Below are 27911 nucleotides of genomic sequence, written 5' to 3' on the forward strand. Positions count from 1 at the left end.
ACCTCATTCGCACTCCATGAGCATCCGGTTGTTTTTTTTTAAACTACGACGACCCTAATCAACGATGTCTTACAGAGCCTGTCTTGGGTGATTTGGGCGAAAAGAAGTCAATGGCCTACGAAAGACAAGAAGGACGGACTCCTGTTATGATAGTTTCGATTGGTGTACGAAAATTGAAAAGTCCGCAACGGATGGTGCCAGCCTGGGTGACCTACATGGCCGCGTACATCACGAAAAGATACTGCTTCTGTCTGTTTCTTGCTGTTGTTGTCTCTCTGCAGATTCGGAGCTCATTTCGTACACAGCATGAACAATTCTAGCAGTGGAAAATTTATTCTGGGCTGATTTGATACTATTTATCCGGATGAGACACGTGGCGAACAAACTGATTTTGAAAGACACGCAAAGAATGAGCTCTATGGGAGTAATTATCCATTTTTGTGGTTTTAAACAAGCTAAATCCGACACAAATTATGTACGAAATCATAGAAAAATAACAAAACATCGACTGTATTCAACAAAAAGCATCCATAACGCCCTGCTCTATGACAATTCCAAAAGGAAATTTGAAACCTTTCTGTTGAGTCACACAGTATACTTTTTGTTATCATCGTGAATTCATGATAAGAGAATGAAATGTCTCGATGTCTTTCTGATTCCGCACTTACTCACTCCACACGCTCTTATCTAGGTTGATAAGTCTTGCCATTTTTGTTCGCACTTTCGTTCCAAAGCTTCAGGTGGAAAGTGCCCTTAGTTTAAAGATAATAATAGTGAACCTTCTCCACAATCAGCTAGTGAAGCGGAGAAAATGAACTACGTCACCGTGACATACATGCTGCTGAGTTGTTTTGCAAAAAGAAAAAAAAAACAAGCTTGTATAATCAGAACGGAGAAGGAATCTCGCTCATGATAAAGTGCTTACACGGTGGAGGGGCGAATGTGTGTCACATGCAATAGCATCATCAAATGACAAGTACAGACCACTAATGCACGCGCCAAGCGATTTTCCATCACGAAATTGCCTACCACAGTCTGGTCCAAGTCTTGGTACCACACTAGACGAATTTTAACATAAATTTCATCAAGCCTAAGAGCAATGCTGGCGGGGCAGTGAGAGTGTACTCAGGCACTCGTGTGGGAGTGGGAGTGGACAAAGAGAGATCATCATTCTCATCATCATCGTGGTCTTGTGATTGAGCATGGTGTACGGGTGACAGTATACCCTCCTCTCAAGACATAGACCAAAAAGCTGTGCGACCAATTCCCGCTAAGCGTTAAAATATTATTCTCTGTGAATGACTCTGCATCAAAGAACATGGCGTAGAGCCCAAGCCCCAACGGTGAAATGCATTGGGACCGGTGCATCATCGTTTGAACCGTTGAAGTGGAAGACGAGATATGTATCTACGGGAGTGTGCGAGTGTGTGTCTGAGAGTGAGCGCGGTGAAGCACTTAAGAGATATATTTATATTTATAAGAAGACGCTTGTTTTCTTTACATCGTTCGCACCCTCGATCTCACGCCGGGTTGCATATACACCGTACGCGGTACCCGCCCGCCTTCGGAGCGCACCCACCCGCGCTTTATCTACGAGCGGTTTAATTTTATTATTTCTTTTCCGTCTATTTTGGATATGTCCAAAGTCGTTTCGGGCTTTTTGCGGCGGGGAACCCGACACGAAACGTGAAGCACACGAAGAATGATAGATGTTTGGAATGGCATTGCATCTGCACACGGGGTTCGGTTGGGAGAAGGGGGGGGGGGGGGTTTGTAGCGCCACTACTACAGGCACGCCTGGTAGGCCATTGATTCCTAGTTTAGAACGGGACTTTACGTCGGATGTGAGTTTCTAATTCCGAGTACGGGTGTGCTTTGTGTCGTATGTGACACAGCTTACGACGGCCATTGCTAAGATGTTGCATCCAGTGCTGCAGTTGCTGGCATTGGTAAAGACCATGTATAGCTTCTTAACCTATTTTCTGATTTTTCCAAATGTTTCAATAGTTTTAGTAGTACATTTTTGGAGCCAAAACTATTTCTTCCGGGGTTTATAAGACACATTTTCTTCACATCGACAACATTTTCGTACTAAAGTGTCCGTACAGTCATTGCGAACGGACGAGCATTAGAGTAGCCTGGAAAATGCAACAAACGATGACTCACGCTCTTGTAAAAGACATTAAACTTACCTACTTATATTCATGGAGCGAAGAAGATTGCAACTGCAAAGCACCACGGTTGCTATGCCCTTTTTTTCGTCACCTAGATGGTTCGCTTGGATGCGGTTTCCTCATGATGGGATGACCATGTATGAACGACATTGATTACTCCTTTGGGAATCTGAATAATAACGGTATGCTACCACATGGAAATCACGACGTTTTCAACGGGTGTACTAACGCTAAACCCATCAATCTTTTCCTATCTTCGAGTAAATGTGGTCTCAATAATCACGCGATAAAACAAAAGAACAAGTTTATCAGCTTCGTATGCAGGTATCGAGGAAACAAGAGCTTATTTTCTTTGCTTTTGTGAATTCGCGAACCGCAGCGTTTGGTGTTAATCTGCCGTTTTTCGCATATGCACGATAAAAATCACACACCGGCTGCCGAAGGGCTGCGATGGTTGCAGGATGCACTGGTGGTAGATTTCTCGCAATGCACTTCGGTATGGTGGTAATGACATTGATAATATTCACACACGATACATCGGAGTTAGGGACTTCGTTCGCGTGTGTTATTCTCACATTTATTCTATTCCTTCTTGGGGAAAAAAAACGCCACATCACATTGTGCATGCTTTCCGATGTCTGCTGGACACACATATCTCACAATCCATGAAGACATGTATATTCCTTTAATTCTAATTCACCACCAATGATGGAAACACAGTGGATGATGAGTAAGGGCACTGCTGATGAGGGTAGCACTAAGCCTACCGACCGGATCCGGATTCCGCTCCAAATCGATACCGTTTGCGTGATGGTCGCGACAGTCACAAACACAAACACACAACCCCACACACAGTGCTGCACATGCACGCTTGCGCTTGCTGAAATACGCGAAAGAACGGGTGGCCAACACTGGGTGGTGGTGACACAGGAAGGATAAATCATACGCAAGCCTCCTGCCACCCTCAGGAAGAACTTGTTCCCTGCACTCTGCTTCGTCTTGCGAATCAATCCGGGTATGTTACCTTCAGCTAAGCGATGAAACCAACTTCGGAACGAAATTTTGGGAACACAATTACACTCCAAAGTCATATCGCACTGCATCGATAAGAGGATAATACAAAAACGGAACAAGCTTTCACGAGATGGGAAGCACCTACACACATGGCGTTGATGATACCGATTCTGTACTGCACGTAAATAGTTTGATTCACAGCAAAGGAACCATCATGCTGACCAACTATCGAGAACTCTACACCCTTCCTTATAGGAAGAAGGTTCTTCTAGAACGCGTTGCAGTTGGCTGAGCAATCGTAGTTACCTCGCGCTCCACAAAGACGGTGAATACTCCATTTAGAACTGTATATCACTAAAAAGCACGGACCGCTGCTGTCGTCAAATGTCGGGGCTCGCTTGGCTTGATGCTTTTACGGTAGATTGCGACATAGAACACCAACCGCGTACAGATAACCCGTCCCAAACTGAGTATATTTCCGTGTCCAGGAAAGTCGGGGATACCACCTTAAAAAATTAGCACGACACGGTGACTCGATTTTTCTTCGTACGGTGTGCGTTACATTTCACTTCATATTCCTTTTTCTTCTTGCTCTTCTTGTTTTGCAAGTGCTTTACAGAGAACCCTACAACGGTGTCGATGGTGCGTTTGTGTTGGTGTTGTTTGGCTGTCAGTTTTGACGTGTGGCTTACGGAAAAGGTTTCAATGCTTGTGCGCCGTTGTTGGAGGATGTTTGGAGAATAAGCGAATATTTTATTAATTTTTTCCTATGAACATGGTTAAAAGTCATGAAAACCCTTTATGCAACTATTTTATTAATTTAAAGATCGGTGAAATATTAGAAAAAAAAAAAATTGGATCTGCTTGTAAATTACCACAGCTCATATATGGCCTATGCAGATGCAAAATTGAGGTTCCGACAACGGGTTTAAATGCACCGTTACTGCATTTTCGTTCAGTAATCAAAATATGTTACGAATAAAAACATAAAAATGCCTTCCTATTTAAAATTTCACGATTGAAGAGCGTGTTGCGATCATACAATTCTCCATAGAAAATAAAGAAACAAATGCAATGCAGCTCCAGATTGAAGGGTGACAATACAAGAATTAAAAGTTAATTACATTGTGGCTTATCATTGCTTAATCATTCCCACCCGGTTGAGTAAACAACCTTCTGGTAATTTATCAACAATAGCCTGCAAAGGCTATAAATATGATAGCATAATTTACAACGAGGTTTTCTTAATCTATTGCGTAAATGTGTCGGAACGATAAAAGGTTGAATTCGCGTAGGCTATGCCAGCTTATGTAGAAGTTCTAGAACACCGATCGATTTCCAAGTGAGGGAACTAAATAATACACTTTTTATATCTTCATTTTACACACAGTTTATTGCTTGTTTTTTATCGCGTCAGGTTTTTGTTTTGCAGTTTTGCATCTCGGTTCCCTCATAGTCAAAAAGATTTTCTTACAGTAAATCACTTCTCATCAGCTAGAAGCACCATCAAAGACCGTTGGCACTTAGCATCCCACACCGGAGAGTCCAGCAAGCTCGCAAATGATGCCACTAAAGTCCGTCAGCGAGCGATCCTGCAGAGCCTGGTTAAATTGCTGTAAAACAAACAACAACAAAGTTGTCCATCATTAATTTGGTTCGTTGCCATCAACTTCAATTCGTTGCTTCACTTACGCCGTTGAACACGATGGTTGGAATGAAGGCAGGGGAGATCTGTTGTGTGCGACGTTCCGCTTCCAGCTGAAGTGTCGTTCCCTGCGTGCCTTCGACGCATGCTTCGGCAGCGTTAAGATTAACTCCCGAACGGAAGGCACACTGTGCAAAAAATGGTAAAATGCACAAACAATTTACACACGTTAATCCACTATTACTCCATCAGCTCCAATAAACCGCCACTTACCTCCCATCCACGTGGGTCAGCAGTGAAGCTCATCTGGCATCCGACGTAGTTCACCTTAGCCTGCTGGCTTGGCAGTAGACTGAGAACGCACGACTGTACGCGGTTTCCCTCGCATTCTGCTGGGCCATGTTGGCAAATGAAACTCTGGCCGTTGTTGACACTCTGCAAAGTTAGGGCAATGCATAAAGCGAATGTTGAGTAATGCACAGAATTCACACCGAACGTATTGTTTGTGAGAGATGAATGCGACGGAAGCACTACTTTCGAAATCGCGGTGCAGTTGTGTTCACCGACCGACTGATTTGCTCAACAGGTAATTCACTTTGACCTTTATAATGCGTGAGAAGACTCACTGATTGATTGCTCAATGAATTATGGGGAAAAATTAAAATACAAAAAAACAAAAATACTGTTGTTGGTACTGTAGTCGCTTTGGCGAAAGAATTTGAGCAATTCTGTAATTATATTTTAATTAAGCTTGTGTTTTCAAACATGAAAACACTTAAATATATACAGCTGCAAAAGCAATCAGATCAAGTTGCTAACAGCTAGTGAACTAGGAGTTGCGAAACAAATCCGGTTTCCACCATGCTCAAGGCACACACTGGACGAGAAATCCAATCTCAAGAACAATCGCATAACTATGCTAATGGTTTTGCACTGAATCTATTTATGTAGACACAGCTTTCATGATCTTCTCTCAAAAGCTAATACAAAGAAGATAGAAACAAAACAGGTTTTCATGGGTGAAACCAACAACTGAACTTCTTGAGTCACATATGTGTTCATAGGCCAAAGAAAAGCAAGTGAACAGATTATTTGTCACTAGAATAATTGTGGCTTCACCTTTCACCTACGCAAAATTGGAGCCTTTCGCGGTTTAGTAGCACTGCTTCACTTTACTTACCTGTGCCTTGCCGAAGGGAATGAAGTCAAGGGTGATGGCGTTGAGCAGAGTCGGATTCAATGTCAGCAGCTGATCCTGCACCCAACGGACACTGTCCGGGCAAAGATGGGCATAGTAAACGTCCACGGTAACCTGTCGTACACACACGAACAAAAAAAAAAGATCACATTTAAATTTTCTAGCAAACTTTATGAACTGATCGCCGGCTGGGATCGTACCGCTTGAGCGTTCACAGCGAATGCCGCCAGAATTAAGATCGCTGCCAGAGATTGCTTCATGGTGGTGGGTTTTGGGGTAAAATAAAATCACTTTTAACAACTGCCAAAAAGGGACCTTAACGCTGCTCCAACTCCGTTGCGTCCGAAGGTATCGAGCGGAATGCAGCCAAAACTGGTCGTGCTAAATGCTTTTTTCTTCTCGCCTAGCAGTTCTCCCCCCGAAATCGTGAGCGATCAGCGTTTTATTGTGATTAAAGCTGTTTGTCGCTGATCGACCTGTAAGCAACACATACACAACGACCAGCGATGGAGCGCGCGCGCGATCTGAGCGAGCTGTTCTGCGTGCGTGTAGCACGTGCCATGCTAGTGTGCGTCCGCTAGTGTCGGTCGTTTCGGTGGGACATGATGGGAAGTATGCGTACACGGCGTGGCTTTGCGTGGGCTCGGTTTGTAGCAACTGTGCAAGTTTGGGTAAGGCTTGTTTATTTTTTTTCTTGCGCTTTGGGAGTGTTCGTTTGCAACACAAATGAAGCATGCAGATAGGTGCGTGGAAACCGATTTATCATGCTGAAAAGTTACTCTAGAAAGCGTTGATAAGGAATATTTCATAATAAACTCTCATGTACATGTATCATTAAGCCTTCAAGTGTCCCATCTTTATTGAGGTTGACATAATAAGTACGCAAATTCCGTTGATTCCCATCATCCATCGAGCTCTGCTTGTCCATGCTATAAGTCAAGATACGGTTTGAAACCTAATTTGCGGGCGATTAAAATCTTTCGCTAAAATAAAGCCCAATTTGCTGGACATTCAATCATACACCCAAATTACCCATCATACACAACAATCGGTTCTTATCGTCTCAGGTGCAAAACCTTATCTGCTCAGGTGTCACGGGTATTGTCGGGGTCGGGACTACTTTTTCCGGTAGTCCAGTGCCTGGCGTCGATCAGGGTGCTCTTATCTTATCTACAAACGGGCAGTTCCAACCCCAAAATCGTCATACTATCAAATCGCGACTGGACATTGACTTTTAAATCGTACCACTGTTGAAGGATTTTGTGTTTATCCAATCGCGAAATAGTAGTAAAAGCTCGTACGTAGGCTCAACATACATCCAGTGTAAAACGCGAAACACGAAACAGATCAGTGGTGATGTTTCACAGCTGAAGGATGTTTGCTTCTGTAGCTTGGCGATGTGGCTCGCTGCCTGATTCATCGGTTGGTGGAACTGTAAAGCATACAGACGTTTGTACGTTGTGAATATTTAGTCTCATTCATGGTACTTACATGCTTAAAACAGGAAGAAGAGGAAATTGTGCGATTAAAGTTTTGCATCACAAGATCTATTTTTCCCAACAGATCAAAAATTTGTTGAGCAACGTTATCAGGCCTAGACTCTAATGATTCCGATGATGATTCTGTGCTGGAACTTAGCTTTATTTTTAATCGATCTGATAGAATTCGGGAACTCCTTTCTCGTGGTACGACTAATAGCTTTTCGGATCCTGCTATTAGGTCATTGAATAAATTTTTGAACTTTTCTTTCATTTCCTTGTAACATGGTAAATTTTCTTCGTTTGATGTTTCCGCTGCTGTAGGTGTTGTAGGACTTCCTGTATCGAAAGAAAAGTAGATAGATTTTACATCGCTATTGTTTTACACTAGCTCTTATTACCTGAACAGCACGATAAACACAAAAGTATCAGAAGTATTGCAACATTCACACTACGGTCCATTTTGTACAGAATTGCTGTGTACGATCGAGTACCGTACTTTTATAGTTCGGCAACCAATTTTAATGGCTTTTGTACTGTGAGAAGTATGTACGTATTTCCTTTTCAATGTTTTATTTTGAAATACCAAAGATTCTTGAGATTATATTCTGTTGCAAGCAGGGAAATAGTCACTAAGGTGATAACGGTTAATGATCGTATAGTTACAATGTTGCTAACAACTATAATATAAGCACTTTTTAGCGAGTTTTGCTATCGTTTCAAAGCTATCGAACTATTTTCTAAGCTCATAACGAATGGTGTAGGTTGTATTTCTTTACGTTCAAATAAGAGTTGGTTATTCGTATTGTTTTCGTATCGTCGTTTTGGCTAATAAAAATAAATACTAAACGCAAAATTATTTCCCCTTGAAGAAATTTAAATTAATTAAAATTTGCGCGCCATACGTTCCAATTGTATGTCCCTTTTAATTTGTATACCAGTATAACACCCGTATGTTTCTACGCTGTAACGAATTCTCTTTCCTGCTCTGGGCTGAACTATGGGAGTGCACGGTGGTAAAAGTACGCCACACACAATACGTCAAACGTCAAAAACATTTGTTGTTAATTTTTTTGTTGGTTCCCACTATCTGCGCTGGAAGGAAAAGGGCAAAAAGATCGTGATTCTAATCTATTATCAATCAGAATTTAACGTTTTCGGTGTACAAACTACGCGTTGCTTACACATTCACACCATTTGTGCGTATTCATCTTGCTGTAACCTCTAGCTCCTCTGCAACCGATACAACTACAATCGACAAAATGAAGAAAAAGGTTGGTGTAATGTTTGTTTTGCTACGACTTTACCGTCATAACAGCGCCGTTCAAGGATAACAATGATTCACACAAATGCAATGGATTTCCTCCAATTTCGGCTGTATTTCAGGTGCTGCTAATGGGAAAGAGTGGATCTGGCAAGACCAGTATGCGATCGATTATCTTTGCGAACTATATCGCCCGCGATACACGAAGGCTGGGAGCGACAAGTGAATATCTTCATTCCCGGAACAAACACCAAGGATTTACGTACTAAAACACTTTCTTTTTTATTTGCTTTCCAATTGTAGTCGATGTGGAACATTCACACGTACGCTTTCTGGGTAATCTCGTGCTTAATCTGTGGGACTGCGGTGGCCAGGAATCGTTCATGGAGCAGTACTTTGCCTCACAGAAGGACAACATCTTCCGGAACGTGGAGGTGTTGATCTACGTGTTCGATGTGGAAAGCCGCGAGTTGGACAAAGACATGCACTACTACCAGTCCTGCCTGGAGGCACTGCTCGTAAATTCGCCCAATGCGAAAATCTTTTGCCTCGTGCACAAAATGGACCTGGTCGCGGAAGAGCAACGGGACATAATATTCAAGGAGCGTGAGGAAGATTTGAAACGCTGTTCGAGACCGCTAGAGTGTACGGCCTTCCGGACTAGCATCTGGGATGAAACGCTGTACCGGGCGTGGAGTAGCATCGTGTACCAGCTGATACCGAACGTGAAGGCACTGGAGCACTCGCTCAATTACTTTGCTAATGTGGTGGATGCGGACGAGGTGTTGCTGTTCGAGCGGGCAACATTTTTGGTGATTTCACACTGCCAAAGAAAGCAGCACCGGGATAGCCATCGGTTCGAGAAAGTTTCGAACATTATCAAACAGTTTAAATTGTCTTGCTCGAAGCTAGGGGCAAAGTTCTCATCGATGGAGGTGCGCAACAGTGTGTTTGCCGCGTTTATAGACACATTCACGAGCAATACGTACGTGATGGTGGTAATGTCCGATCCATCGATACCGTCGGAGGCGACGCTGATCAACATTCGGAATGCGCGCAAGTACTTTGAGGAGTTGGAAAATCCAAACAGTAACAGCAGCACGACCAATAGTCATCATCTGCATCATGCAGCGATTAACCACGCAGGGCACGGGATGGTAAATGGAGGGGGCCACCCGAACCATTATGCTGGCAGTGGAGGAGGCTATCATCAGTACGCTGGTCCGCAACAGCAGCAACAGCTCTACCAACAACAGCAACAACAACAGCAGCAGGCTCACCACCTAACGCAATATCAATCCTACCACCATAATACGACAACGAACGCTTACCACTGATACCTGTACCGGAAGAAGTACTACTACTTCCGGTAAGCCAAAACGAATAACTAGGACGCGATCTTCCAGTAGCCTGATGCCGTTGATGATGTTGGGGGCGTTTTCCTTCGCAGTCATTTGTTTTACATTTTTACTTGGCAAAGGGACGACACAAAAAAAAAACGTACTGCTTCGCTGGATCTGTTCCATTGTAGCGAGATGGCAATTAGGAAGAGCAAACTCCAACAACTAAGTCAAATTAAGAAAAGTGTATGTTGTTTTCTTCGCGTGATCAGCAGCAAGAATCGGCAAGTGTTTCGTTTTTGTTTATATTGTTTTTGTTTTTTTGTCCCTGCTGACCCCATTCCCAACCGATAGATGTAGATCTGGCCCCATGCCGTACCCTGGTTCGGTGTTGCAGGAGACGATCCATAGTGTTGTTCCTGATAATCTTGTTGTTGACGATATTAGTCATTTCGGGGGCTTTCTGTTGTTGCGTGAGTGTGTATGGTTTTCTTTTAGTACTTTATAATGATTACAGATGATCCCACTCATTTTATGAAGGTGTTATAAATATGTATCTATATGCTTTAGTAGCCTCCGGCTTACCATATAATAATATGTCCCTTAATAGAGTTGCACTGAGCGCTTAAATCAAATCTATTCCCGTTCGTTGGTACATGTGTTCAAAGTTAGAAAACATTCAGAATAATGATGATCATAGCTTTACCCTTTTCCATACTCGACAACTTTTGTTTTGCGAATACAAAAAAAAAGTCTCTGTTCCACAACATCTCGGTACTCGTCACAACTGTGGACCAAAATATTTGCCTCTCCTTCCTCTTCTCTATACAATCCAACGCCGATTACGATAAAGGGTTTGCTGTGGAACAAGGTGTGCAGCAATCTGCAAAACGGAGTAAGTACCCGAACAAACCGAATAATTAGAGTAGACGTACCGAACCGTGTAAAAATGTATTGGAACAGATGAAAATATCCAGTAAAAGTTATTGGTAATAGTAATTCGATAGCAGAATTCGAGGGCAGATAAGCTGAGAAGCTGCAAAGTTGTAAACTGTAAAATAAAGCCAAACAGCAAATGGAGTACGAATAAATCATAATTGATACAATAATTGGATTTATACACTACGTCGGTGAAAGATGATATTCTAATCCCTGAAAGGAGTCGATAATGTTTGTCCTGTGATTGAATATTCCAGGTTCGGGCTTGAGTCGATTCCTTGCATCTATTAGTGATAGGGAGAGTAGGTGGTTACCAAAGGGAATGCATGCGCATCGGATGCGATTTTGTTTTGGTTCGTCATGCTCTTCTTTTGCTCTTGGTAATCACATCCCTTCCTGGTGGGATAGGTCCATCTTCCAAACCCCTATTTACCGAACCTTTCGTCAGCCGACCGCTGACCCAGTGAGAGTATAGTGTCGAACGGTCGGCGGTTACCGATGGTATCAAATCTTATCAGCGTTTTAGTCCGACTATCGCACAGCAGTTAGTGCTGCATTGGCTGTGGGAATAGGCGGGTTGACGGATTCGGTTGTGGTAAAATAGTTCGTTTTAATTTCGTTTTTATTTTTCTTTTTGTACGTACTAGTTGGTTTAGGTAAAAATCTTACCCTTTAACGAGTGAACGAGTGATCTTGGGGTAATTGTTGTAACCGTTTCTCTACTTTCGTAACTTAATTATATTGTGTCACATGCGTCGTGTTTTCTTCGAAGCTGACAGTAAACTTTATTTCACAAGGATTCTTACTAAACGTCCCCTAAATGCTCCATATACATGCTAGTGAAATCAATGAACGCACCAACATTTTGCGTTCGAAATCGAGAGTGACCTTCGTTCAGGGACTGGCTCACACATTACATCTGGTTACCTCGCGCAATCAGTTCGTTCCTTTCCTTCGCTTAGTTGTACGGCTTCCAGCGACCGCAAAAACGCATCCATCAGAAAGAGACAGTCAAACGGCCACTTTGCCACAGCTCCAAGACGGCTCCACTGGGCCGCCACGTGCGAATGAGTGTGTGCGCGTTTACAAGCTCACGCACACCGCGGCACATTTGTTTACCAGCCCGCGAGTCTCTTCCACCCATCCTCCCACTTGGAATCTCCTGCTTTTATCTACCCTTTTTACACGCACCGAACATGATGGGGTCGTTTATGATCCAAAACATTCTCCTGAATGTGGGCAGCTGGGAGTTTAATGCATGTGTGCGTGAGCATAAGCTGACGATTTTGTACCACTGTCGTAGTGGAATCGACCACTGATCGCGGATCGCGAGCGAAGACACTGTTTATGGTGGCACTATTTTTCGCGTTCAGTGTTCAGCTTTTAATCGATCAAAGGTTGTGAAGATCATCCGGGGGCGAGAACAGGCGTTCAGAAAAAATGTTCTCATAAACTGCAAGCATGGGTTTACAGTGTTTTTATTTATCTTTAAGGGATATTATCGGAAAGTGTTAATTTAATGATTTTGCAGTATGCAGTGTACAGAGCTGGGTAATTGTTGCTAACGAGTTGAGGCAACGATGCACATCAAGAGGTGACCCGAGTTCTGCTACGTGTCATAGTGGTTTCCCAGTGTCACTGCTCTCTCAAGACGATCGTTCTATATTGCCACGGAAAACCATTCGTTCCTGTTTTCGGTGGAATCTACTCTCCAAATCGGCAGCCATCAACAGCCAAACTACACCCATCCCCAGTCATCATCCACCCGGTGAGTCATGGAACGAATATTGCGTGGCGTTATGCGTTACCGGCATTCGACGAGAGAGCAAATGGTGCAGGAATTTCGGAAAGTTCGTGATAATCCTCAGGTGTGTTTTTTCCATGCTGTAGTTTGTGAATTTATGAAAATAATAATTATTATAAGTATTTCTTTTTCTTGATCAGCCAAAAGCGGTCTTTTTCACTTGTATGGACAGTCGCATGATACCGACCCGCTTTACAGAAACACACGTCGGTGATATGTTTGTCGTGCGAAATGCTGGCAATCTTGTACCGCACGCGGAACACTTTCAGGACGAGTATTTTAGCTGCGAACCGGCCGCCCTGGAGCTGGGCTGTGTCGTAAACAACATCAAGCACATCATCGTTTGTGGCCACAGTGATTGCAAGGCGATGAACTTACTGTATCAGCTAAAGGATCCTGAATTTTCATCCCTGGTAGGTGGCCTAACAGCGATTAAATTATCTTGAACGGAGTAATAATTGAGACTCTTTTTTTCCTGCAGGATAATCGTCGCATATCACCACTGCGAGCGTGGCTATGCGAGCACGCCAATACGAGTCTGGCCAAATTTCAAAATCTTAAAGAAATTGGCCTAGACAAACCGTTGATATTTTCCTCCGAAACACCGCTCCGAAAGTTTGTGGCGTACATCGATCCCGAGAACAATTTCGCGATCGAGGATAAACTGTCGCAGGTGAACACACTCCAGCAAATAGAAAACGTTGCATCGTACGGGTTTCTCAAGCGTCGCCTCGAATCACACGATCTGCACATCCATGCATTGTGGTTCGATATCTATACGGGGGACATTTATTTCTTTAGCCGGAATGCGAAGCGTTTCATCGCGATCGATGAGAGCTCGATCGAACGGCTACTGGACGAGGTACGGCGGTACTACTCTTGATTTGATCGAATACTCAGTCAATTGTGTTGTGCATGTGAAGATAGTTGTAGATGCTGCTATACGGGTTATTAGATAACGCTTTTATGTACAATGTGTTGCTGGATGGAAGGTTTGAGGGAAGATTATTTTCCCAACGCTGGCAAGTGCATCTTAATTGTAAACAAACATGTGAATGTTACGATAGTATGTGTATAGTCGAATCAGAGGTATATGTGCAATGTATAGAATACATCCATTTCGTAAGGTGTTTTGTAACAAAATCCTTCTTTTTGTTTGTGAGGTGCTTTGTGGCATTAGATCTTTTGATAACAATCCACAATGTTGTTTTCCATTTAAAGGTGCGGGACTAGCAGAAAAAGCGAAGTGAATGTACGACGAACGAAGGATGAATGAAACTGTGTGTTTATTTTACTTTTCACGCTTTGTTTCGAATAAACTAAGTTAACATGTTTTATAACATGTGTCAATGTAAAATGTTTAAAATTTGCGACGAAAGAGAAAGATGAAACACGTTTTCTATTTAAATGGCGCCGTTCTAAGCATGTCGTACCAATTGCCTACCTTTAGGCGTTTTCCACGTGCAGCGCACTACGTTAACCCTTAACATCATCTTTCGGCAATTTCTCGTGTTTTGAACTTATTTTCTGATTTAAAGATGATTATTTGTAATTAGTTTATATATACTTAGAGTCCTTTAACTTTAATTCGTCTCTTCTGTTTTTTTTTCAATAAATGATTTACTGATTGAAAAAAGCTAAGTTGTATTTGTTTACGTGTGTCTACTGTGCTGCTCACATCTTGCTTATTTAAATCCCAGCACGTGCGGCAGCGAAACGATCATGGATGCAGCGTGCTGTTGTAACAGGAATTGGAGTGGAAAAATGGGGCCCAAAACGCATCGTCTGCCCACGCAGCGCTGCAAGAAAAATGGCCGTAAGGTTTGTTTTGATGAATCGGTTCGGCAGTAAACTGGTAATGGTACAGACAGACCGATTAAAGTAGCGCAACAGTGCTGCATTTTGTAAACAGTTTTGTTCCCTGTCCATCGTGCAGTTTGTGGTTGTAAGTAAACGCGAAAAAGAATTTACTATTCCGCGACAAGAAGCTGAGGCAGATTGTGCATCTTGTTATGGTTTCACCGTCGGGTAGGGTAGTGGCTTTTACGCTTTTTCCTACCTTCTAAGATCGTGCCATTGAAGATGGAGGGTGCGGTACAGGTGTAGGAGCTTCTTCGTTTTCAGTAGCTACATTCCAAGTTGTACAATTGGGTGGAAACCGGTAGGGGGAGGTGGAATTTATGCAGGCTTCACACAGTTGCTGCTGCTGGTACGGTTGTGTTGTGACGATGAAACATTGCATCGTTACTGCACTGTTGCGTCGCGGCAGCCAGCAGACGGATGCCAAATGAAGCCATCGCATTGGAACTTCCTTTTATGCCCCATTCTACATCCCCCGTTCCCTGGTGTGATGAGATGAGGGAGCGAAAGATGCATGTGCGTTGTCAACACTTTTTCCACCATTTTTGCATGCCTGCTTACACGTTCGTGCCTGGCTGCATTTAAGTCGCACGCTCGTACCTCACTCAAACCTCACATCCACTCGCTACGGCCGTGCACTTGTGGCTGCGCTATGTTGGCCCGCATGTTTTCCGCCACCATCACCACCTTAACCCGTTACTGTCGCTGAAGATCATAGTCCGGAATCCGGACATGGAGCGCTCTCGTATGCGCTCGAGCAATGTAGGTCACTTGCGATTTCGTGACCAACTTTTTCCAGCCAGCGTCAGGTAGAAAGAGAAAAAAGAACAGTCCTAAGCAGAGGAAGGCAGATCAGTGTGATGATGGAAACGAAGTTGTCAGACTGTCGGAAAAAGGGAATGTAGAAGAAAACCATTGTGACTGGGCGCATGGGATGGGAGAGGAAATGGACGAAGGAAGTTTCTTACGGGAAGGCCTTCCGAAAACTGGACGGTAGGATCGGTACGAAGAAGTACGGTCACCATCCTGAAACCGGAAATATAAACATTTAATAAAACATTAGGCTACCAGCGAATGCATGGCGTTGGAGTGTGCGAGGAATTATAAAATTAATTGCAAACAAGAACGGGGGATAACTACTGTCGGAAAATGAAGTAGTAGAAAGCAGCTGTAAACTGTAACTGTGGTCGTAGATTGAATGAAAGTGTGAAATGAACAGTATAATATTCTGGATTGATTCGGTTTTTATATTATTTAGTGAGCAGTATATTTTTGTGTGATTTGAATAGGCACTGTAAAAATAAAACATTTACCATTCAATTATTTTAATTATTTAGTCAAAAGTGTATTTATTTATTTATATTTTAGTATTTGAGACTTAATGCCGTATTGTCTTATCCTCAGTTATTTTAAATATTAAAATTTTTCCTTCTTGCAATACTTTCCTTTTCAATTGCGTCATTTAAGTTCTTTAATAACACAGCTAAATTCTTTCTCATATTTATTTAACAAAAAAAAGACTCTTTTCGAGTATTTCCCAAAGAGTGTGCAAGTGTATTCTTCTGATTAGTGAAATTTAGGTGCGTTGTTTGGTTGCGAAATAAATTTTACTTTTTTCCAGACCCCTCCACTCTTCTGCTCTCCTGCCCGTTCCTTCTATGCACTCATCCCATACCGTTCCCATCGTGGATCGCTGGGGGGATTTTTTTTTGCTTCCCTCAAATATGGAGTTCGGTACCACGGAAGTAGGTCAACGAGAATCGTACGATGGAAGCGCAGATCGCGCGTATTCCACCCCGAGTGATCAAAATCTGCCCACCTTGAGCAGTTTAGCGTTTAGTGTTACGGATGTTTTCTTTCTGGTGTATTTCATTTCGATTTTAGTGCCATTGCCGCTGCGTATTCTGGCGGTGTGGTGATGTATGTGATGTGTGGTCGAAAGAGAATTAGCACTTCTTGTGATTTTTCTCTCCTGCATACGGTGTGTGACGGTGAGTTCCCTTTTTTTTGAGTGAGTAATGTAGTAACGGTTTTTGATGAATCGAGCGTAAGAATTTAATGACAAAAGTTTGGCCACATTGTGCTGATTTGTGTGGCGCTTAGCTTTTGGGCGATAAAACGCTTTCTATTGTGAATGTAGGTTAACCAATGAAAACGAACGCTCTTTTTCGTGTGTGACTGGAATGATTCAATCCTGAATATTTTTGCTCTAATACTTTGCTTGTCTCAAATATTGCACAGGATCTGATCAGAAATATTTTTAAACTTTACATAAATTAATGGTGTTACAGCTATCACTAAACCGGTAAACCCATCCACCAGGCTATATTGCTCACACAAAATCATTAACCATAATTCCTACACTCCTCTGCTATCGGTTTGATCTCCGAAGCAACGGGATAAACGAGACGAACCTGTCACTAATTCACCTGACTATAAGTAGTTCTATTTGGAACTCTCAACCGAACACAAATAAAAAAAAACAGGTTTTGGGGCGGCACACTAAAATAAAAGCTTCGTATTGAGCCCTGAAAAGAAAATGTAAAGATAAATCCCGTGCACATCGTCACCCGCTGGGCACGCATACCGAATTTATTTCGGTGGTTCAACATTTATTTCCCTACACTTTTGGGTGGCACTAAATTGCAGACAGTAAATGTAACATACCTGTTTTGGCGTGTTACCTTTAGGTCGGTGGAGCGTCGATGTGCGAAAGGATTATAAAGATTTCGCGGTACTTGTGACGTCCTCCGTGCGGCGAGATACGGATACCCTAGGGCGGTAAAATGAAAGGATAGCGTCAATCGGAAGACTCTGTAAAAGGGTTCCCTGTTGTGTATGTGACCTAAATATGTGTAGAGGTAGTTGTCCCCAGGCGATATAAATTCGCTTGTACCGATGTGTCAGAATGATTTTCGCTCGGTCGGCTGTTGGTGGAGGATAATTGATTTGAACTCAGCAGATTGTGTGCTTAAATCGTTCTAGGATGGTTTCACTCAGGGATGTATGCTACTTGCAAAAGTTTATCACAAACACAATTTAAAGTTTAAAGTTCCTGCTCTTTAAAAACAAATCAAAACAGAGCAATGAATTAGCAAGCACAAAGTATCTCCACCGGCTTCACCGAACCCAGTTCAGCTGTCAAACTGTCAATCGTGTGATCGAACGATCGGCGATGATGATCTTTTTGACGGCCTATACGGAGGAGCGCAAAAATTGCGGTCAAAACGTTACAGCCGGGTGTAAGGAGCGTAAGGGTGCAAGGAACATCAAGAACAACCCGTGCACGTGGCGTTGGGTAGTGAAGCACAGACGACAACAGAGGAGGTTGGGAAAAAATTGGGCCAAATTTGCGTGCAAACCCGCAAACGTGCAACGCATGCCGGCGCGTGCACACAAGGCTGTTGGGTTGGGTGGAAAGGTAGCAGAGGCCTAAATAGAAACGTTATAAGCGGATTAGACGATAGAACTTGTTGCCATTGTACCGTTAGGCCGCACCTAGCGTTTTCGTGGTTTCATGGGTCAATTTGTGCTAGTTTATATTTTTTGGGACATTGGCAGGTTGGGTAACAGTAATTGACAGTCTACTGGAATGGAGTGGTCCTCCCCGGTGGAGTGATATGTGGAGCAAACACTTTTGCCAGCATCAAGTTGTCCGTAACAGACAGCAGTCGTTTGAAGACGGAACAGGAATTGTACGTAAATACACCTGATGCTGGAAGGATAAGGTCAAGGATTGGGAGGTTTTAGCGAAAAGAAAGTTTAAGCGTTTCGTTGTCCATATTAAATGAAAGGCAATAAGTTATCACCGAAACAGAGTAAACTTTAACTTGGCTTAACCGGTCAGTGTTTGATCGTATCAAATTTTTACTTCTAAGCTGTATGTGGAGTACAAGTATTTTTTTCTTTTTTCTATCTGCCTAGAATAAGTGGCAACTTTGGTCAAGCTGTTTCGGTAGCTAAGATTAGTCCGCTCAACCCAAACACTCTGTTGAAATACAGGAACTGATTTGTTGGCTATGATTCCCCCCATTTCATCCTAGCGCTACTTCCACACTAGACCGCATGCAGCGACATGAACAGACTTTTTGGTATATTGGAGCTTCTTTATTTTATACGTTCGATCGTCATTATTTCGGTTCCTCCGGTTCGTTCGTTCGTTCCATTGCCCCCCCCCTCCCTCCCCAAAAGAAAACCCCAAATGTTTCGGCGTTGTCCTTTTCGTAGGTTCGCTGTCGTCGCCATCATAATCGGCGTTCCTCGCATGAACGGACGGACGGATCATCAATTTACTTAATTCGCCCATCCCATGGTTGGGCCACCGCCAGAGCATATTCACTGTATCATTCCAAATGGTTCGGAACCGTCCAAGAACGAGCGAACGAGAGAAACATGTTAAAAGAATAAAAAAAAACCTCCACCAAACAAAAACTGAACACCTCATCCGTGTTGCATCCAATTTGTTCGTCCACCTGGAGGAGCACGGTCAGCACAGGGAGAGACCGGTCAGCAATAAAGGAACTCGGAAGAGGGCTCATTGTGTATGAAAGAAAAAAGAAAAACGCACTGACTTGATGGCGATTCCTTCGACACGAACCGTCGGTGGGGACCGGCGAAGGGTTTCAGGATGCTGGTTGAGGCCGCGTCGCTTGACCGAATGGCCGATGGACATGAAACGGGTGAAAAACCGTCTCTGCATAAGAAGAAAAATAAAACTGACCGCCGCGATGTCGACCTACCGAACCTGTAGGGCAATGTGTTAATAGGTGAATCGTGCGCGATGCGTTCCCATGGTAACGTGAAGCTGGACGCTGGAGCGCTTTATTATTATGAGCTTTTATTCGATGGTTCTTCCAAGCGCGGCAATCGGCAGCAAAGGGATTCGGTGTTTTACACTGGAACGATAAAACTGATCGGAGGATTGTTATTGTTGAACAAAACAGGAAGCTTAAGGTTAAGAAAAAGCACGGGGAGTACTGTTTGTACGGTTTATAAACTTAATATTGCGTATTTTGACCCAAATTAGCGAACATTTTTAAATTATGTTGCCACAGCCATTACGTGAAAATAATTTAGATCGCTGAATATATTTTTGATGGAATGTTTGATAATTTGACGTGATGATTTAATAATTAAAAGTACTCTTAAGTGAGTAGATAACTTTGGTAATATCAGTACTATTAGATTTTATGTGATTACAGTCGTACAAAATGTCACTACTTAAAAAGTTTGAATTTTTTAAGTAGTAGACTTGATAATCTTCCGAACTTATAGTAAAACCCGTACAAGACCAAGGAGTTGATCGTTCTTTCATCACACTTTTTTAAATGCTACAGTTTGATCCGGTTCGATCGGTCAAACATTAGCAGACGAAAAAGGGTGGAAGCAAACCGAACGACACCAATCGAATCTAAAGTTCTGGTCCGAAAAGGTCACGGAACTTGGTCAGTAGGGACGGCACCGAGTACATTGACTCCTTGATAATCATCGTAATCACGCACGCATACATAGAGACCACTGACCGATGGTTTATGAGTTCTCGCTGGCTACAGGCAGCTAGGAGAGCAAGATTATGATCGTGACGGGTTTGGTTCGGTTTTTTTCTCTCCTAATTTTTCTCGTCCTATTACGCCCTTTTCTGTAGATCGGTTCTTGGCGGGATTTTTTTTTGTTGGCCCATAGTTCTGGGCACTATCGAGGCATCTCGATCGTTCAGGTGCATTAATTGATATATACATACGTATGTGTGTATGTGTGGTGACCCCTTCCGGAGCTGAGGATTGTTCCGGAAAAGTTGAAACATAAAACAGGACAGGTTTTTGGGGCTTGCAGGCATTTTGGCTATTAAACAAGAATTTATGATGCATCGTTGTTACGTCACTAAGTTCGGATGAACATACGAATCGATGAAATTAATAGCAAGATTTAAGCTGAACTGCTTGAGTCGAGCTAGTTAGATCAATTGTATCAGAAGATATCTAAAAAATATCATAACATTGTTAATTCCACTAACCTTTCCTGTATGAAGAAAGGATCGTGTTTGAAAATTTTTTAATATTGTTTGTAGGTTTAGCGAAAATGTAAAATTTACACTTAAGAATATATAAAAACTGCGAACAAATCAATAATGGTAAACCTTTAACTACAGCATATGACACAATATGATGCAACGTGATCTTAATGCTCAGCTCAATTATACACCAGAGGCTAGCTGAAACAGGGTTTGGGAATTATCATGCCTTCGGTTTTGTTTTGGTCTCGTTCGGTTCAAATTCTAGCATCCTTTTCTTGCATTCTCATCCACCGGTGCGATGACGATGGAAATATTGACCGTGAGCTGAGGAAAAAACAGAAAAAAGCAGGCGCTCATCCTCCGACCAAATATCGACACATTCTGTCTATTGACCTTGGCCCGGTGAATAACCTTTTACAGCAGCAGTCGCTCCTACGCACCAGACCTCGACAGGGTCACATTCAAACGGGGCTGTGTAGAGAAGAAAAAAAAAAGATAAACCATCCGATGTGTAACATCCTCCGATGAAGGTCGAACGAACGGCGGATGTTTTTGAACGGTGCTGCTGCTGCTGCTGCTGCCGCTGCTGGCATTTTTCTTCATCAAAAACCCGATGTGCATTTTATACACATACGGTGTGCAGGGTGCGAGGGTGAGTTTTCCTTGCGCATTTTGTAATTATACACAGCTCGAGCGGCTATTTGGCTGAGCTACCACGTGTGGAAATGCACGCCGCCCGTGTGAGGACGTTTGGGCTTTTGACGCATATTTAGAAGCAGCAGTGAATGATTCACAGCCTTGTGTGCTGGGTGGAGTTTTTAAACTCGCCTATTTAAAGCACGCTTTATGGCAGGCAATATTACTGTAAACTCCGTGTCAATACTAAAAACACCGTGTAAAATCACCGTCCAAGATGAGCGCAGAATTTTCGGATGATGTGGTGTTGTTTTCGCCTTTGTTTTGTTTCTTCACTATTTTGCTTTTGTCGTTTTTCTCCATTGAGCTTTCGTGTATGGTGGCAAGCTTCATCAGTCTTTCGATTGGGTCGCAAACGAGCAACACATCCTAAAGCCTAATCAGAGGCTGATTGAAGAATGACTAATGACCCACGATGATCGAAAAAGGCTTTCTTTGCACCTCACTACCCATTCCTTCCGCAGCACCACACCAAACGGCCAGCAATATAAGTTGTCGTGCATAATTAATTAGAAAAGTGCAAAACTGTGCAGAAAGCGGTGTTCGCTGCTTTCGGTTGCTTTTATTCAAATTCGTACAGGCCGAATCCGTTATAAGCAGATCGGGAGAGTTGGGATTTACAGCGGGAATGGTAGAGCCGTAGAAATAGCATCAATCGCAGAACCGCTACATGAGCTGATTAGTTGCAATTGTGTCGAGTTTTTCATAGAAAAGACATGTTTTTTTTTGTGTGTGTGTGTGGCTGTGTATCATCTATTGGGCATTATGCGTGAGCCTTTTTTTGTCAACTATAAATATGACTGATGAGGTTTGAGTATTTGATATATTCACAAAAAAGGACCATCAGTCAATGGCTAGAAATTTTGTTATAATTTTATGCAGTATAGACTAATAGCCAGTCAAGTTGAGGTCGTATTTGATAGTAATTATTTAAAAAAGGTTGATTTAACACGATTCATGCTTACGCTTGGAAAAAATGCTATAATTGTAGAATAATACTTCTGCAGGAATTGAATTTATTACCAACTTTCGTAAAGGTCTAAAACAACTTCAATGACTGTCTTGATTGTTCACATATAATAGCTAGGACGCAAGAACGTTTGCTAGCCCGATCGTTTTGTCATTGCATATTCCGGACGGTTTCATCGATGTCAGCGCATTAGCGTCCGGCATGTTCTTTCCGTTTTCTCCGTTCCCGGTGCTTGCTTTGTCATCCGTAAGCTCTCTCATGTACAGCAACTTTTCTTCTCATTACGTACAGATCGTGCCTGGAGCCGTGTGTGGCTGGATGGCGGTCAGAAGTAAACACACAGAAGGGCTTGTTGGATTGAGCATCGATGCGATCGTACGCTTACAATGTTAATGTACCAGTGCGCAGTTCTTGTCTTGTACGTGCGTCGGCTGAATGCGGATTTGCGCAATAGATAGCAGAATCGAATTGAACCAACGCAAACCGATTGGTTACACGTGTTCCAGAAACCGACAGCTAACAATGGTTCCACCCCAGCTTCGGATGTCGCCGCAAGCATTTCTCCATCAGACAGAGACGCACGACGAAGCGCCAGCGTTTGCAGATAGGTAATAAATCTGTTACTGCGAGAAAATTATAACATTCCTCGCCGAACATTGGATGTCCGTGCCCTTTTGTGCAGGGCTTGCTGTTGTGGGTTGACAGTTTGCACGCCGAGAACTCGAACGGGTGTAGCAAATATTTAGAACACAATCAAGACCACCAGGATATCGAAGCAGTAGGAAAGGTTTACATAATCCTGGCCGTTCTACATTAATGAAAAAAGGCTTACATAATGTTAATGTATCATAACTGCTTATTTTTTAGCAGGATGTAAAAATAAAATAGTAAACAGGTGTTAAAATTACATTTCGAAGGGGTTTTTTTATAAAACATTTATTAGAAAAAAAACATAAAAATCCTTAAATTCTAGTTAAGGGTTCCTCTCTTTCGTTGAAGTCTTTTGATCATAGCTAGAAATTAAAGAAATTTTTATTTATTTATATTTTATTATTACGGCTTATTGTCCGTGATATTGTGTACATAAATCATTTAGTACAGGAAAGCTAATTCAGATAATTTTTAACAAAAATATACGATGTGTAAAAGATAAATGTATGCTTGTGGGAAGATATGTATGTAGATTTGAGCAATTCTTCTTCTTCTTGGCTTAACTATGGGAGGGGGGGCGGTCCAGATGAGACTTGAACCCCGGTCCGGCCGTTTCAAGACCGGCGTCGCTGTCGCCCTCACTACCGGGACGCCCTTGAGCAATTAAAAATAGGTATTAAAAAGTTGAATGAAATGCCCAGCATGAACGGGATAATGCAAATTATAAGGAGGAAATACCCTATTAATAATGTTCATTGTTTCAGTCATCACACACTTCCTTGACTATACGCTTTGTGCCGTTATACTTAATAAATAAATAAATAAAAATATTGAATGAAAAGTAAAGAATATTTTGGTAAAAAGGAGGTTGATTTATCTTATTGTTGCAAATCAATAGAGACTTATGTATAACTTACCTACAAGCATATTCAAATATGCTAGGTAAATAAATAAGCTACAAAATAAATTATTATCCTTAAGCTTGAAAAGCTATAAAATGCAATATTTTTTATAATATATACAAAATAAATAAGAATTTACCCACACAATTTTCACTAAAACGTATACCTATTGCCATTATTTTAAACCAATAAAAAGACTGTTTCTGAATCGGCGACTGAAGAGAAAATTTCGTTATCAGCTATGAAAAAAATATTTTATTTCATGAGGTTCGTCGCTTTCATTGAAGTCTTTTGTACCTGCATGGGATAAGTTATTTGCGTTTTTGTCACGCTTTGTTTTTGCCAATCATCATTCAGCTAGTGTATGCTAGGTAAAAAATAAAAAATTAATGTAAATAATATATCAAATATAAAAAAGGCAAATTTGTGATCAATGAATAACGCAAGACATGTTAAATTCCAATGGACTAAAAAATGTACAATGGGAATGAATGGATGAATGAACCTTTTTTTAATGTTTTGAATGAGCTTATGAATGAGAAAAAAGATACTAATGTTCGTTTCTTCAGATCAAATAGTCTATACGTACATGCTCGTACAAACTGATCGTTTATTTATTTATTTATTTATAATTAATAATGACGGTCCAGTGCCGTATTGTCAACACCGCTTGTGTTGAAAAAAAAAACAAAATTACAATCATATTGATAAGGCATTTCCTCCCTATTATTTGCCTTATCCCGGGCATACTCGGTTGTGGATGGTTGTGGTGATGGTGTTGATGATGCTGATGATGATGATGATGATGATGATGATGATGGTGTTGATGATGCTGATGATGATGATGATGATGATGATGATGATGATGATGATGATGATGATGATGTATTCGTGGATGATGGTCCGGTTCTATTGCGGTGGCTATTGTAATGATGGTGGTTGGTTGCATCCGAATTCCGGCTATTGTGGTGTTGTGGCTGATCTATTGTTGATCATTTTGTTATGGTCTGGACTGTAACGAACAAATAAACATCGTTAAGACAGCACGAACATTTATTTGTCTGCGTACAGTGCTCTCCAGTGCATTCCAGCAATGACATTCCAAGCTCAATCTAGTCAACGTCCAATCAAAGGATGATCGACAAGCTCTATCCCGCAGCAGCGAAAGCGACTTCACTACTCCCGAGACTGAGCCCGCCAAACACCCCGAACCCGACGCCAACGCTGTCAAACTCAATGTGCCAAAACTGGACTGGAGTGGAGAACACTGCACTTTCAACAACGCCTGCCTCCCTTTTACGGCAGTGTTGGAATCGCCCTCGAGTGCTGCTGCCCAGTCATCGGATTACCCGTGGCACTACAAAAAATACACTTAAAACATAGACAACACAACATTTAACAAAAAAGGAATGGGGAAATACGAATATGGATTGGAAGGATACTTGGGATGTGGAATCATAGGACAAGACCGTTGTCTCTGGCGAATCGGTGAATGATCCTCATGTAGGAAAGGTCCTTGGTAGCCAACACTTCTCTAATTTCTGTACCCGGTCGTCTGCCGATATTCTCGACTGCGCTCAACAAGGAGGGTCTTGCGGTTTCAAACTCCACGCAAGACCACAGAAGGTGATCCACATCGTGGAATCCGTCACCGCAGCCACATACTTTTGTCTGAGCCAGAGTTATACGCTGTAGATGAGCATTCAACGCAAAATGATTCGACATCAGTCGAGACATCATCCGTATGAACGCCCGGTCCACAGAGAGCCCATCGAACCAAGGCCGCAGGGACACTTGTGGAGAGATCGAGAAGAGGAAACGCCCGAGTTCATCCGCCTCCCACATGCTCTGCCAGCGAGACAGGAAAAGTTGCTGTGGGAAACGAAGGAACTCCTGGGCCGAGATAGGTCGGTCGTAAAAAGCGCCTTCTTGGACGCCTGTTTTGGCCAGTGAGTCTGCCTTCTCATTGCCGGGAATTCCACAATGAGAAGGGACCCAAATTAGCGAGATCCTATACGCCTTATCGAACATTGAGCCAAGCAGTTCAATGATTTTGATGGTGAGGAAATCCTGACTCTTAACAGCCTTCGGAGATCTCAGAGCTTCAATAGCACTAAGGCTATCAGTGAAGATGAAGTACTGGTCCGAAGGTCTCGCTGCTATCATCGATAGTGCGTAAAATATTGCGGCTAGCTCTGCGGTGTAAACACTACATGGCTGCCTCAATTTGAAAGAAGCTTCGGTGAACTCGCTAAAAACACCGAAGCCAGTGCCCTCCTCAGAGGATGATCCATCAGTGTAGTACTGGCTTATTTGGTCTAAATGACCATACTTATTCATGAAAATACCCGGAACTACCCTCGGGCGAAGATCATTAGGTATGGTCTTAATTTCCTCGTGCAATGAGGAATCTGTTATTAAAATGGAACTGTAGTTCTCAGGGAGGGCAGCACGATTTAATGCCTGTGGAGCGCTAGGATGCACTTGTAGGACAACAAAATCTTCATAAATCTTGAGGATTTTGCTCTTAGAACCTGTCTCTAGAAGCGCTTCAAAATTTTCTATTATCAAGGGATTTGATACTGAACAACGAACTAGAAGGCGAAGCGACAGCATTTCAAAACGTAGTTTGAGCGGCATCACTCCGGTCATCACTTCTAGGGACATGTTGTGTGTAGATTTCATGCTCCCTAGTGCGAGTCTAAGACAGCGGTACTGTAGCCTTTCGAGCTTGAGTATCAACGTATTGGATGCCCAATGGAAGCATATGCTTCCATATTCCAATACGGATAGTACCGTTGTCTTATACAGTCTCAGGACGTCTGATGGATGTGCGCCCCACCAGAATCCTGTGACTGTCCTTAGAAAGTTGATTCTTTTACTGCATTTTTGCACCAGACGGGTGAAGTGAGTACTCCAGTTTAGCCTAGAATTGAACCATACACCAAGGTATCGAAAATTGTCGGTAATTGATATCTTTTCACCATACAGAAAGACATCAATTTTCGGGTCATATAGCCTTTTCTCCCTGTTTTTTCCCGTATCGCTAAAAGGAGAAAAGACTACCATCTCAGTTTTCGTTGCAGAGAACTTGATACCAAGGTTTTCAGACCACTCGGAAAGATTGTCCAGAGTGGTTTGTAAAGCCAGTTGTATTTCGTCGGCGTCTCTGCTTGCAACAGATATAACGCCGTCGTCTGCCAATTGTCTAAGACTGCAGTTTGGCGCTAGACATGAGTCTATCTCACTAACATAAAAGTTATATAACAGTGGGCTCAAGCAGGACCCTTGTGCTAGTCCATGGAAACTGGTCCGTTTTAACTGCACGTGACCATTGTTGAAATTCATAGCTTTTTCCGACAAAAGGTTGAATAACAAGTTATTCAACTTTGGTCCCAGGCCCGCATTTTCTAACTTTTGACTCAGTTTGTATGGAGAAACTGAGTCAAATGCCCCCTGTATGTCAAGGAAGATAGACCCCATGTTCTGCTTGCGTGCACGGGCAAGCTCTATTTCTGTCACCAAAAGCGCTAAACAGTCATTAGTACCCCTGGCTTTACGAAAACCAAACTGAGTACTTGAGAGAAGGTTGTTGGTTTCCAACCATTCTTCTAACCGTAAAAGAATCATCCTTTCAAGGAGTTTCCTCAGACACGAAAGTAATGATATCGGCCGATATGAATCGTGTCTTGATAGCGGTTTGCCAGGCTTCAAAATAGTGACAACTTTCACTTCCCTCCATTCTTGCGGGACGCTGTTGAACTCCAACATATCGTTGAAGATTCTTAACAGACGTTTCTTGCCCATGTCGGGAAGATTTTGCAGCAGTTTGCTGTTGATCTGATCCAGGCCTGGGGAAGAATTTTTGCTTGAAAGGAGAGCAAGCGATAGCTCAACCATAGTGAACGGTGAGTCCATGATAGGGTCACTGCCAGGCGCATTTTGATGAAAGTTCTGCGCAGG

At 42.5% G+C, this 27911-nt stretch overlaps 9 protein-coding genes across 13 annotated transcripts in view; 4 read left to right on the forward strand and 5 right to left on the reverse strand.

Annotated features, from left to right (window-relative positions):
* LOC126559393 (60S ribosomal protein L32) overlaps nt 1-23265 on the reverse strand; it is a 173357-nt gene extending 150092 nt beyond the window's left edge. The window contains exon 1 of the mRNA XM_050215543.1: nt 23249-23265. The gene's annotated coding sequence lies outside the window, so the exon portion shown is untranslated. The remainder of the gene's footprint in view (nt 1-23248) is intronic.
* Nucleotides 1-27911, forward strand: part of LOC126557269 (ATP-dependent Clp protease ATP-binding subunit clpX-like, mitochondrial) — a 399590-nt gene that overhangs the window by 275610 nt on the left and 96069 nt on the right. The gene's annotated exons all lie outside the window — the stretch shown is intronic.
* LOC126558330 (actin-related protein 1) overlaps nt 1-27911 on the reverse strand; it is a 309926-nt gene that overhangs the window by 109256 nt on the left and 172759 nt on the right. The window lies entirely within an intron of this gene.
* Nucleotides 1-27911, forward strand: part of LOC126559498 (cytochrome c oxidase assembly protein COX16 homolog, mitochondrial) — a 163800-nt gene that overhangs the window by 93735 nt on the left and 42154 nt on the right. The window lies entirely within an intron of this gene.
* Nucleotides 1-27911, reverse strand: part of LOC126557178 (uncharacterized) — a 422959-nt gene that overhangs the window by 61895 nt on the left and 333153 nt on the right. The window lies entirely within an intron of this gene.
* On the reverse strand, nt 4704-6317 carry LOC126559140 (GILT-like protein 1). Its single transcript, XM_050215255.1, has 5 exons — nt 6232-6317; nt 6014-6145; nt 5107-5268; nt 4881-5021; nt 4704-4801 (listed from the first exon to the last, which is right to left on the reverse strand). Exons 1-5 carry the CDS (start codon nt 6289-6291, stop codon nt 4712-4714), a joined length of 585 nt encoding a protein of 194 aa, XP_050071212.1. The 5' UTR covers nt 6292-6317; the 3' UTR covers nt 4704-4711.
* On the reverse strand, nt 7266-7971 carry LOC126567121 (uncharacterized). Its single transcript, XM_050223354.1, has 3 exons — nt 7911-7971; nt 7523-7848; nt 7266-7463 (listed from the first exon to the last, which is right to left on the reverse strand). Exons 1-3 carry the CDS (start codon nt 7969-7971, stop codon nt 7266-7268), a joined length of 585 nt encoding a protein of 194 aa, XP_050079311.1.
* Nucleotides 8755-27911, forward strand: part of LOC126558300 (ras-related GTP-binding protein A) — a 284579-nt gene continuing 265422 nt past the window's right edge. Inside the window, exons 1-3 of one of the 2 annotated variants that reach the window (XR_007607038.1) lie at nt 8755-8783; nt 8896-8995; nt 9077-10209. Coding sequence is in view for 1 of the 2 variants with exons in the window: in XM_050214293.1 (XP_050070250.1) it covers nt 8772-8783; nt 8896-8995; nt 9077-10110 (1146 nt within the window). In the remaining variant the exon portion in view is untranslated. Of the gene's footprint in view, nt 8784-8895; nt 8996-9076; nt 10267-27911 lie in introns of those variants that run through there. The other variant, XM_050214293.1, reaches the window with a different exon arrangement.
* On the forward strand, nt 12828-13761 carry LOC126558845 (beta carbonic anhydrase 1). The gene is made up of 3 exons (XM_050214919.1): nt 12828-12920; nt 12997-13269; nt 13338-13761. The coding sequence occupies exons 1-3, from the start codon at nt 12828-12830 to the stop codon at nt 13737-13739; spliced, it is 768 nt and encodes a 255-aa protein (XP_050070876.1). The 3' UTR covers nt 13740-13761.

The sequence above is a fragment of the Anopheles maculipalpis genome, chromosome 2RL, assembly GCF_943734695.1.
Source record: "Anopheles maculipalpis chromosome 2RL, idAnoMacuDA_375_x, whole genome shotgun sequence".
In the NCBI taxonomy this organism is placed as follows: Eukaryota; Metazoa; Arthropoda; class Insecta; order Diptera; family Culicidae; genus Anopheles; species Anopheles maculipalpis.